We start from the raw sequence: 12,697 nt of genomic DNA on the forward strand, positions 1-12,697 counted from the left end.
CTGAGTGCAAGGCCAGGGGACAAATTGCATCTGGCCTCCTTAGATCTCCCACAGGGTGATATGGACAATATGCTCCTGGGGCGTTTCATATACGTGACCCTCACATATGACCTTTCAGTAGGAGGCAACGAGGGTCAAGAATAGAAAATATGACCAACATCAGTCTTGATTTTCTCTGGGCCTTTCTCTTCAAGACTAGACGCGGCAACTCTACCTTTATACAGTTGGAAACCTTCTTGCATTTCCCCACCCAAAAATAATTAGAACTTGATATACTCGTATTCAAATTCAACACATAGCCAGCTTTTGTTCCTTACTTTTCAAAGGTGAGAACTAATAATAAAGGCAAAGCTGTGACATTTTACAGCTTTTCCTCCCTCAATTCTTCCATTCATTTACACAAAATTCCAGCAATTATGATTTTGAAGCAAGTCCAGTCTAGCACCTGTGAAAAAATGAACCAAACTGTGACTTTATAAGATTTCAGTTAAAGCATGAGTCTGAAGCCCGGTGAAGGGAAACATAACAAACGACTTTGGCATTTAACATGACAGACGGCCTCTCTCCAGCGCTCTCTCTTCCTTTGCACGTGGTGTGTGCGGCGTGCTCCAAATGCTATGTAAAGATGTATAGAGTTGGGCTGCACAATATTGTGAAATAATGATAATTGCAATTTTTCTGACAAGTATTGCAATTGACTTTGGCGCCCTCAGTTCAAGAAAGAAGGTCCGTCATCCCCATTGCTGTAAGACTGTAAACTGTAAAAGTAATTTTCATGCAAAACCATGTGCAATAACTTGTCAACGTTTACATTTTTTATATTCTTATATTCTGTTCTTAACTGTTTTCTTTTTTTTCAATTAACCCTTTAACCCTTGTTTGCCTAAAAAAAATACTAAAAATAACCTTTGGCAACATAAAAACATAGTCATAGGGTTCATTGTTTTTTTTTGGTCAAGAAAATACTGTAAGTATGAATAATAGGTGCAACAGCATGTCCAGACTTGGGGTTTTTTCAGACTTTAGAGAAACAGGAAGTTTAGACCACGACTAGTCTATACTGATCAAATGCTACAGTAGTGGGATCTAGGTGATCTCTTCTGATTGGCTGAGTGAGTACTACATGCTTCTTAACCTTACTGAGGTGCAGCAGGGAGGCCATATGTAAAGTGAGCGGAAATTACCAAAGATAGTCACTTGCCCTATAAAGGGTTAATTGTACATAAGATAGCTTTATTTACAATTACTTGTTTACACATTGTGCATTTTTCTGACTATTTGCACCCCCTGAGTGTTCTTGTTGTTGCATCACGTTAATTTCTCCATTGTGAGACCAATAAAGTCCTTTCTTAAGTTATGCTTCACTCCCGGGATTCAGGTCACACTTTCAACATGTCCAGGAACATTCACATTTGAGATGAAACTGAAATAGGAAACATCTCAACTCACAAAAGAATTGCAAGGATTTTAGAACTTTTTTTTTATAGAGGTCTAAACTGTAAGGTCTAAACTGTACTGTTGTTTCCCAAAAACTCGGTAATAACTATAAAAATAAATTGCAAACATTCTAGTTGTGTTTTCAATTTGGATGTAATTGTGTAACCCAAATGAAAAACCTGAAAAAAAGTCTATTTGAGAATTCACAATAGTTTGCAGTCAGGAATACTAACGTAGATGAATAATCCATCACACTTTTATAATGCATTTTACAAGTACATGTTTGCAAGATTTTGAAAAGTCTCAGAGTTTGACTTTCAAAAATAGCCCATCAAAGTGAACACCTGCAGCATGCCAATGAGGCTCCTCTCTCTCAACCCTGGACTATAATGTGTTTTGTGTTTTGAAATTAGTATCCAGAAGCCAGAGACTGAAGTGGGCTCTTTCCATGGCAAAACAAGTGCTCATCAACACAAATTGAAACCGAGGAGAGGCCAGTGCCCTTGCGAAGACTAGTCCAGACTGTCCAGTCAATTGTATATTCACAGTCTGAGCTGGAGAGAAGCAGTGAGTATTTCTTACCTTTACACACTGGTCTGTGGTCGCTCCAGGCAGCGAAGACTTCAGCCACTCTCTGACAGCTGATGGTTTTACTGCCCTGAAGAACATAGTCCTCTCCACAAGTGAAGTGCACCTCACTCCCAATGCTGGAAATCACAAAGCTAAGAGCTAATAGAATGCAACAGTTTTTGTACGGTATATTGTTTTCTTCACAGTAGCAATGTTCATTATGAAAGAGAAACTACAGTATATGTGGACAGTCTGAATCAGGGATCAAACCTCTGGATTGGAATTCAATGTATACTTAAAGCTTACCTTAAAGGTGCACTATGCAACTTTTTAACTGTAAAAAAAAAAAAATTATTTCTGTGTATATTTGACCTTTTAGTGACTCAGTGGCGTTATGGGTGCAGCACGGCACCTTTGCTTTCCATAGTGGCCTTTTTGACACTCCAGGGTCAGTTGTTTTTAAAGGAGCTATATCATGCTATTTTAGCCATTCCAAAGTTAAGTATAGGCATTTATATGATATATTGTACCTCTACCACTATGGAGCACTCATTTTTGTGATAAATATAAGTGTTTTCTGGAGATATTTTTCGAACCCGGAAGACACAACGCTTCGATTCAGTTAACTCCGCCCCCTCTCTCCGCGCATACAACTTTACCGTGATATAAATAAACAACAATAAGTGAAGTCACTTCACGATGCAGTTATATGGAGTTGACATCTGCAACACAGCTTCATAAATGGCTAACACACATGCTAATATGCTAACACACAAGCTAACCCGCGTTTGGATTGACTCACCGCTCTGGTCCATCGCTGTTTACATTATGGGACTTGCGTTGGTTATAAAAGTTAATCCACTTTGATTCCGGCGAAGGTTCACCAAACATCCATCAGTGACAGTCACAGAAAAACAATATTTTGGTGAAAGTCGCTGAATCCAGGAGAAAAAAACAGCTGAGTGGCCTCTTCTTGAAAAAGGTTGAATATAAACTCCTCGTCCTCGTAGCCAAACACGCTTCTTTTTCTCCGTGACATTATCGTTAGTTAAGAATGAAGAACAGATGTGTCAAGAGTAGGTAACGAGCTCCATCTTCACAGCTGCAGCGCAAACATGACTGATCTGTTCAGACGCGATGTGTTTGTTTTGGCCACAGCTGACCTGGAAGCACTTCGGGCACATCCTTTTTTTTTTATTTTTTATTTTTTATTTTTTTACTCTTTGTTTCTCTCTTACGACAGAAATAATGAAAACGCTGTTTTACAAATTAAAATCAGGCCGTAAGCATAGAATTAAGACATTACATTACAGACGTCGAGCACTTCCGTTCCGTTGTTACGACACAACTGAACACTCAGTCGTTCACGAGGAGAGGGAGGAGCAGCTGCTCAGAGAGCAGGATTCAGGAGGATTACTGAGAGCTGCGTGAATGAAGCCGCAAACCACTCTGGGGGTGTTTTTGATAAGGAAATAGCATAACAACATGGCTAAAAGCAACAAAAAGTCGATTTTGCATGATATAGGACCTTTAAGGGTTTGTACCAGAAATTGTCCAGAAACCCTAAAACAACGGATTCTGGAGCATCATAGACGCCACTGTGAGGAATAGCAAAGGTGCCATGCTGCATCCATAGAGCCACTGAGTCACTAAAAGGTCAGATATAGACAAATATTATTATTTATTTTTTTCACTTAAAAAGTTGCATAGTGCAGCTTTAAATTTTACATTAGAAATGGAGAAAGGAAAAACTTACAAACACACAGGAAGTAAGCTGCAGCACCAGACAGGCTAAACCGATAACACTAAAAAAAATAACTTTTCTACGGCCACTTATCCGTTTTTGAGGAGTTATGTGTTGAATATTTTACCTGAAGTCGCTGCCGTGTCTCTTCCCGTTCTCTGGCTCTCCTGGATCGGGGCAGGAATTTGACGCTTGTCTCACACCGCCTTCGTTTACTACAGAAAGCACACGTGAATCGTTAGCAACAAAAATAGTCACAAACGAAACGCAAACAAGGGATATTTAGGCAGCATGCTTTCTACGAATACATGGACAGACATGCTATCTAGTGCCTATGCTGTGATTTGGGCCAAAGCTGCTCCTGAACCGAGTCATTATACTAAAATAGGCCTGTCATTTTAGCACATGCACAGTGTCTCCGGCGGGATTTGGAGCTCCCTGCTGTTAGTTCTGCTTGTCACTTATCACAGCTTAGAGTGTTGGGATGAGGAACAGGTTAGACAATGTGGGATATGAATACAGTTAGTGGAAAAAATGAAAAAAGACACTGAGGCACACACAAAACGCTCTCAAAACAAAATCTTATCTGGACACTAATACTCTCCAGAACAGACAACGACAACATTTTTCATCTGAAGTCCGCATTTTATTGTGTTTACTTTTATTTATTTATTTTTTAATTAGTGGTAGCGATAGTGGCAAGTATAAAATAAAAAATTGTAGCATTTCGAACATTTAAAACAATTAGTTTTTGAGTACTTCTTCTACCTCTCCTTCAACGCGTTAAAGTTTGTTCTCTGTTTGAAAATGTAACAAACATTGGCTTTGGGGTTAGCCACAGACGCCATGTTCCTGTGTTTGTGGAAGAATTATCTGCAGTGTGTTCCGAGGGGCGGCCAAGGAAACATCGCTTTTAGGGATGAGAGAGGAGTGCAAAAACAAAAACAACTTTTTCCAATTCAAAAGCTTTTTCCTGTTTGAAAAGTAGCTCTGCCTCATTCACGATTCAAATTTGCTCCCATTTTATTCCTGGGAAAAAAAATATAATTCGTTTTTATTGTCTGTTTTAATAGCGCAGTCGGCAGGCTGTAAAATTATTACTAGTAATCATGTGAGTCCATTCGTGACCTACTTCTACTCGACTGGGCGAGTCAAGAGTGTACTATTCGTTAATAAGGCTGTAGTGAGAGTGAAGAGATTTGAATAATACTTGAGGTTCCCAATTGTTCATTCATGTCAATTCACAACAATCTATATTCTAGGTGTAGAAGTGGGACTCCCTCGTGACCCCTATGTACAGTATGGATGCATGGCGACAGTAATGGAATCTGTATAATCAGGGAAAGCAACATTTTACCAATATCTTGTAATAAAAATTTAATTAAACTAAATGGGTATAATCTAATCTGTCATATGCACTTTAAAATAAATGTGATTCAGTCTCACAGCTGTGCAAGACAGGCGTAATTGTTGTGTTTTTCCCCCTGGCTTTTCTAACTTCTTCTTTTTATAGAATGGCTTAGCCCTTCCCACATAAAAACAGCAGTCAATGTGATGAGTGAAAGCTGTAGCAGTATCCTCTCTGTAGGGGAGAGTGGGTGCCCAACCTCCAGGTGCTGTAAACTGGAGGGGGCAGACCTTTGAGATATTATATCAGGGCAGTGCAGTGGACATTGAACTGCACTCACACTTAAATATCCTGTATTTCCAGCATGAAAGTGTTATATATCTAAATTGTATACTCTCTCTCAGTGTGTGGTTATTGCATTCTTCACAATTACTTATAATCAAAAAATGTACTAGAACAACTACGTAAAAGTAAGTAGTGCTCTAAGATTCCCTGAATGAAATTGTGGTGAAATTTTGAGTTGCAATTTTTGTATGTATCAAATTTGCCACATGAGACTGCTGACATGAGATTAAGATCTTGATCTCAGATTACTGGTTCAATTCCTTATCCAACTAAATCTTAAACTTCACCGTGTTACTGCTTTCTTTAACTTTTAGCTACCCTGAACATGCTGATTTGGTAAAACCCACTTAGGTGTGATGTGCACGTGCCCATGTCGTCCGGCTGTCGGGACACTGGGACTCGCCTGCTCGTACATGTTTAGTCTCTATCACCAAACCAGCAGGTGGCATGGTGTGTTTGAGCACTCAAGTGCTTGTTGGAGCACAGAGTTTGTTGCTTTGTTGAAGCGGCTAATTTGACCATCTGGACTATTAACACTATCACAGGGACTGGTAACAGTATCAGTGCAGAGCAGCGCAGACAGAGAACAGGACTACACAAACACGCACTAGAACATGACGACAGAAATGTTAACGCGAACTGGGACAAGTGCACACTGGACATCAGCAGGGAATAGGTAATACACTCTGACCCAACCACAGAATCTTATTAAGATATTCAACTGGTCACACACAAGCACTTACCCAGGCAAGCAAACAAGGAAGGACGTAACAAGGTCCCGAAGAGATCGAAAAGCACCATTACCAATCATGCACAATGCAACATTGATTAAAACAAAACAAGTTTGGACAATGCGTGACAATGTGAAAACAGAATGTAAGGTTGACAAATCATATTTTGCCCTATTTTATTAAATAGAGTAACATCTGCTCTAGTAAGCGAAAAGTAAAAGCTATTATTGCAGTTACATATATAATAATATGATTGGATATTATTTTAAGTAGTTGTAAACTCTTCTGACCTTTCCCCCTGTCACCCATTTTGTTTGAAATGTATGCCACCAACAAAATAAAAAATAGATAAAAAACAAAACTGAGTTGGATGTGTATTTATTTAAGTTTATAATAGGCTTATGTGGCTTGCAAATTGCGCACAGCGTCCACACAACTCTTAAACATAATTCAATATACTTTCTTATGATCCTCACTTTTACATTTTCATTAGCACTTTCTGTGCACTTACACTCAAGGTTTTTACTCCCAGTTATACATGTAAACATACATGTCCTTGCATTTTGATTTGAACATGCCCTTTAGAGACATCCTTGCTGGTGCTCAGGTTTTAACATACTGTATGCTTTGCACTTTGCAGCATCAATGCACAAGAGGTTGCGCCTAATAGCAAAAGAAACAATGCAGTTATATGCGGTTTGTAATTAAACTCAGAGGGAAGCATGAAATATTTCTGTGGTGCAAAAAAAGATGGTGACCTTCACTCACAATGGGAAGATGAAGGTTGTGTGCATTTGTCAGTGAAAGGCGCAGACACAGAATGAATAATAAGAAAGCTACCACTCAAAAGGACTCTGCTGGAATATCTTAATATATTGACATTGTATTAGCCTTGAGTTTATGTATATTCTTTTGCTGTCTTTTATAATTATGCCTTTACATATGTTAACCGCAGGCCACAATGGTCTTTCCAACTCACAAAGGCCCATTTAAACACTTGGAAAATGGGAAGGTTGCAGATGTAGAAGACCAAGCAGGTTTACAACAGTAAGGATTTCTCCACTGAGGTCAGATAAGACATAAGATCAAGCCTTATTCTTGTTCTTTAGGTTTACTGTGAGAAGCTGTTAAATAAATTGTCATCAAATAAGGAAAAGTCCATAGGTTGTGTACCACTGGTGGCTCTTGGGGTTCTTCTGAAGGTGCTCAGGTTCATCTGCCAGATTGGGCAACCGTATGTAACAGTATGTATCCCTCAGTCCACCAGTTAAGATTGGGCTTTTATAGTGCTAAGTCTGTTTTATAGCTGTATTTTTGACTGGTTTAGTCAGAATGTCCGGAACTTAAGTGTTTCATGAGGTGGTGCTTGGTGTGAAACGTTTGACAACCACTGAGCTATGTAGCACATTCTTTGAAATACATGATACCCATGACAAGAGATTCATGACAGCTAACACTCAAATTGCATTGCGATATTTCGACAGAGACCAGATTATCAACTTTTTGATCTTTTTTGGACTGTTCAACTAATCTCTCAGTCTTGGTTTGCTAAGTATTTTGACCATTTCGGTACGACCATTAGCTTATTAGCATCACATTGCCGTATTATTTGAGTAATTTGCTAATATGTAGTAACTATACACATGAAAGAGTTTGAGGCCTCGCAAAACAGCATCAAGAGTGGATCCACATATCCCAGAACAAGCCCAACAGCAAGCTTAAAATCATCTGTGGTTATGCAAATCTGAACAAGCAGTGATTAAATATAGCAAAGCAAACCGTGGCAAAGCATGCAAAGTCAAAAGAGCATGACCAAATTACATACACAAAACAACACAGCAATCAAGCATAGCTCTTACAAAGGCTGGCATTTTTTGGGACCACATTCTGACAGGGATTTTGACGATATTTTGATGACATAGCTTTAGAAATTCCAGCCTTTTTAAGAGTCAATATGCAAATCAAAAATGCAAACGTGAAAAGAAGAGGTCCAAGCGAAACCAAGCCATCACATGTTAGTTCATAAGCCATAGTGACATTGAGATGTGAACTCACATATTGAAAACTTGTTGCTGGAGTCTTTGCCGGGGAATAACTTAACGCCCCGCGATTTAAAATCTACTGATCGCTTCACTGCAAAAGGAGAACACAAAGGAGAGGAGGACAAAAAATTAGGTTGAGAGAAGGAAAAGGATTCAAATGATAACAATGACAAATTCTTCTCTCTCACAGTGATGGGAGAAAGAAGAGCTAAATAAGCAGTTAACCAGCAAAGGAAATGTAAAATGTCAAAAAAGAAAAATTGAGATAGAGCAAGGACTTTTTTTTTGTAGTTGCAAAGATCCAGTCCCTTATTCACTTCATTCCAAAAGTAATTAAAACCTACAGATACAAAGGGACAGGAGCTTAAAGCCACACTGCGGAACATTCCAACGTGAAACGTTACGCAGTATGGCTTTGAGCTCCTTACAATACTTACAATAATCCATTTGCTCCAACCAATCAGAAGGATTTTGACCCCTTGTTTTTGATTGGTTAGATTTTTTTCATTTTTAACAAACATCCATACCCCCCGCCACACATCGCATGATATTTTCAACAACAAGCGCCAGCTCCGAAAGCAAAATCCTGGGCCTCAATCAAAACGGTATGGCTCAGAAATCAAAGCGCTCGGGATAATGGCATGTTAGCAAACCGATCCCTTTAATCAGCCAAAGAGAAGAGGAGACCAAGAAAGATTGCAAGTCAGGGTGCGCTTTCTCTTTTTGTGATATTGGCAATGCTGCGGTGTGCACCGTGCAGCTGCGACTGTTAACATCCATGCCCCGCCTGTGTGGTTTCTGTTTGCTGCTGTAGAATTCCCCGTGGGCGCATATCATTATGTTCCCGGCACACAAAATGATAAATAGGTACACATCGGAAAAGCATACATAACACAAGCAAAGTGTGACCTTTCGTAGACAGGATGTGGGATGGTGGGCAGTTGCTAGAGGGATTTCTTTTCTTTAACATGTGTCTATACTTTTCATCATGGGATACCGCCGCTGCCTCTCTGTCTCCGTGGATGGATGCTGTCGGACATCAGCACGGGTATCAGAACTGTTTTGTTTTGAAGTAGTGAACCGAAAGCTGGATGTTTTTGCCTTTTGTTGCTCTGGGAAAGAGGGACAAGATACACTACAAAGCAGGAGCCAGGTAGAAAATGGGAGATCGCTTCTTGGTTAAATGGAGCCGAAGGAGGAGCTTGGGGGAAATTGGAGGAGCGTTGTATGAGCAGGCGCCAGAGCACCAAAAACTCAAAATATGTATATTAATAAGGTATATTAATAATAGATAGGGATGCACCGATACCGATACCAGTATCGGGTATCGGGCCGATACCACATGCTTGTACTCATACTCGTACTCATTCATGAGGTCCCGATACCAGAAACTGATACCATTTGACGTGCGGCCAGCGCACCTACGAGGTGCACCTCTCAGCTGAGGAGAGGCGATAGCAACAAACTGGAGAATTCTTTAGTGGAAATACAATAATCCACACAGAGCTGACTTTATTACAGACTGCGCTCTCTAAATCAGAGTCTGTGCTGGATTTAACCAGAGCTTAATGTTGTTAGTGCTGCAGCGTGGAGTCTGCAGTGTTGCTAACTCGCGGCTAGCAGTTTTGGCCATTCCGACGCCGTTTTATGCCCAGGGGTTTATTCATCTGAAAAACTAACCCAGCGACTAAAAAGTCCTCAGAAAATCCAAATTAAATTGATGAGATACAGCATGTCCATATAGAGCGAAAATGAGCGGCAGCAGAACAATAAAAACGCTGTAGCTAAGTTGCTATAAACACACAAGAAAATCTACACGGAACTGAAGAAAAGGAGAAAAGGGACCATTTAAGTAACATCTCCATACTATTGTTAAATAAAAATACATAAATGAATAAAGCACAGGCATTGGGGAGCTTTAGGACATGGGCTTTTCTGTCCATGATGGACAGTGCAATAAAAATAAAAAATGATATTGATTGAAAATAAAATAAATGGCATCAGCACAATTCTAATATAACTGCTCTTAAATGTGTAGCCTACTTTACTTAAGGAAATGTACATGAGTAAATTAATTAATTACAAACCAATCTGCTGTGAAAAAAGTAAGTTGAAGAAAATGCCTTGTACTCGTATCGGTATTCGGTATCGGCAAGTACTTAAATCAAAGTACTCGTACTCGTATCGGTTTTAGAAAACGTGTTATCGGTGCATCCATAATAATAGGTCTCATTATGCCAAAAATAACAAATGATGAGATATAAATATCATATCTATATCCCATATCCAATGTCCCACGCCTTATCAGCAGTAATGAAAACATCAAATGAATAGATGCTATTAGTGCACTATATTTAACTTCTGCACCATCACAGTCTGACTCTTTTGTTTTTCTCTGGCCAGTCAGAACAAATGAAAGCATTAGTGTCATAAATAATGGATGCATAAGCACAAATATATCATGTCCTGCATGACAAACACACTGACAAATGACCTCAACAAAGACGCTGTGATGGAAAGGCTGGCACAAACTCTTTTATAATGATGTGAATGATGACAAATTACATACGAGCTAATGGGCCTCAATTACCCCATGTTTTACCAGGGGGAGGATACATACATGAGCATACATCAGTGCCTATTCGCCAACATGAATGCACCATCAGTTAATAGCCTAATGATTAATTTACTCCGGACGGCAACATAACTATAAAGGTACACTGTAATTATAGCCATAGGTCCATGCCTTATTAATGTCAAGGTAGACCAAAAGTGGAATTTTCTATTTCATTTTAAAGACTAATGGCATTCTGGTTTCATCATTTTTCACCACGAAATTGGTTTCTGCTAAGATGAAGGTGGCATTTTTATTTAAATTTGTTTATATGTTTTGTTGTTTTTCACAACAGAGGCTTGTGTGACAAAAACAGTCACCAGGGACACTTTTCACGTTTCTTGTCAAACCAATTATTAAAACGGTTCACTGTTAAAACGTAGCATTTAAAAACATAGTTGTGGTAATGAATACCATTATGAACTATTACAATAATTGGTAATGCTTTATATTAAGGTGTGGTCGTTAAGTATTAATAAGGTATTAATAATATGCTTGTAAAGCATTAACACACTGCATATTATATTTTTATCTGTTAACATACCATTAGGCCATTAAAAAAAAACGCATATTCATAGCCAACCCTAAAATGATTACTAATTTTTATTATTGCTTAATGAGCACACCTTCATCTAAAGCAAAACCAAATAATTTATATGTAGGAAATTACTAAGCCACTGTTTTATATTTTTCAGGGACATCCAAACAGGCCTGGAGGCACTTAAAGTTCTAGCTGTAGCTTGACCGGACAGTATGACCCAATATAATAAATACTAGTGAAGGCCACCTTCATTCTCGTTTAAATCCCCGTCAGCTTTAGCATTTCATAAGTTGATGCAGGGAAGAGGTCAAATAAATACAGACAGAAAATAAATGATGACAGTGGCCACAAAACATATAAAATACTTTATACCTTTATACCTTATCCTGTGGTCTGTTAATACATAGTGACTCTGTAACTTAACAGACAATTAAAAATATAATCTTTTTATAGGCTATATGCACAGTTTCCCCACGTGACGTCTTCCTGGACAGTCAGCCAGACGCAGCACTTCCTGTCACTGGTCGTTTACGTTCACAATTAGCAGGTTCCCACACAAAAATAGCGATAGCTCAGGATCTGGTTAAGGACAACGAGTTACTGATGGACAGTCACAGCAACGTATTACAAACATCATGTTCGCTGTGAATCCAGCACCCAAAGGAAACGCCAGCTGTCGTAAGGTAGGAGCTTTTATCTTAGAGCTAAAGGCTAGTGTTGAAAAATGATAATATAACATGTAAACAAGTAAATATTATTTAAACTACTAACAGGACGATTCTTTTTTGCGCAGGCTCGTTCAAAACTTTGCGCTACTTTTATTTTTTATTTTGTTAGCCGCGTTAGCTTCAAGACAAAAACATCCACCGTTATGAACACGGAGGTTTCCTCCAGTGAAGTCGTTGCGTCTCACGTAATATTTTTTAACCTGCTCCTGTCACATCCGAACTTTTACTCGCTGTCCTTTACCAAATCTTAAGCTATTGCTTCATTTCTGTGGGACCTGCTAATTTTTAATGGGAAGAGATGACAGACAGGAAGGACAGCCTCTGGCTGACTGTCCAGGCGGAAATCACGTGGGGTCACTGTGCATATAGCCCATTGCACAATGAATTCGTATCAATTTGTTGACACACTTGTTGGTTTGAAATTGCTCATGGACTTATCAAGAAACGAGGAGCAGAAATTATAATGAGGCTTTACTTTTACCACTTTTACCACCAACAAAATGAAGTGTGGAACTGTTAGTGGAGCAGCCTTTACCTGACGCTAAGAAGCTGCTCTCCTCAGGTCAGTAAGAAGCTGCCTCCTTGTTATTGCAGCTG

The 12,697-nt window shown here is 39.1% G+C and overlaps 1 protein-coding gene across 1 annotated transcript in view; it reads right to left on the reverse strand.

The window, feature by feature from the left end:
- Positions 1-12,697, reverse strand: part of LOC306974403 (CUB and sushi domain-containing protein 3-like) — a 383,839-nt gene that overhangs the window by 148,658 nt on the left and 222,484 nt on the right. Inside the window, exons 7-9 of the mRNA XM_079571635.1 lie at positions 8,231-8,308; positions 3,879-3,966; positions 2,020-2,144 (exon numbers count right to left, since the gene is read on the reverse strand). Coding sequence (XP_079427761.1) covers positions 2,020-2,144; positions 3,879-3,966; positions 8,231-8,308 — 291 coding nt within the window. The remainder of the gene's footprint in view (positions 1-2,019; positions 2,145-3,878; positions 3,967-8,230; positions 8,309-12,697) is intronic.

The sequence above is a fragment of the Gobius niger genome, assembly GCF_951799975.1.
Source record: "Gobius niger genome assembly, chromosome: 14".
NCBI classification, from domain to species: Eukaryota; Metazoa; Chordata; class Actinopteri; order Gobiiformes; family Gobiidae; genus Gobius; species Gobius niger.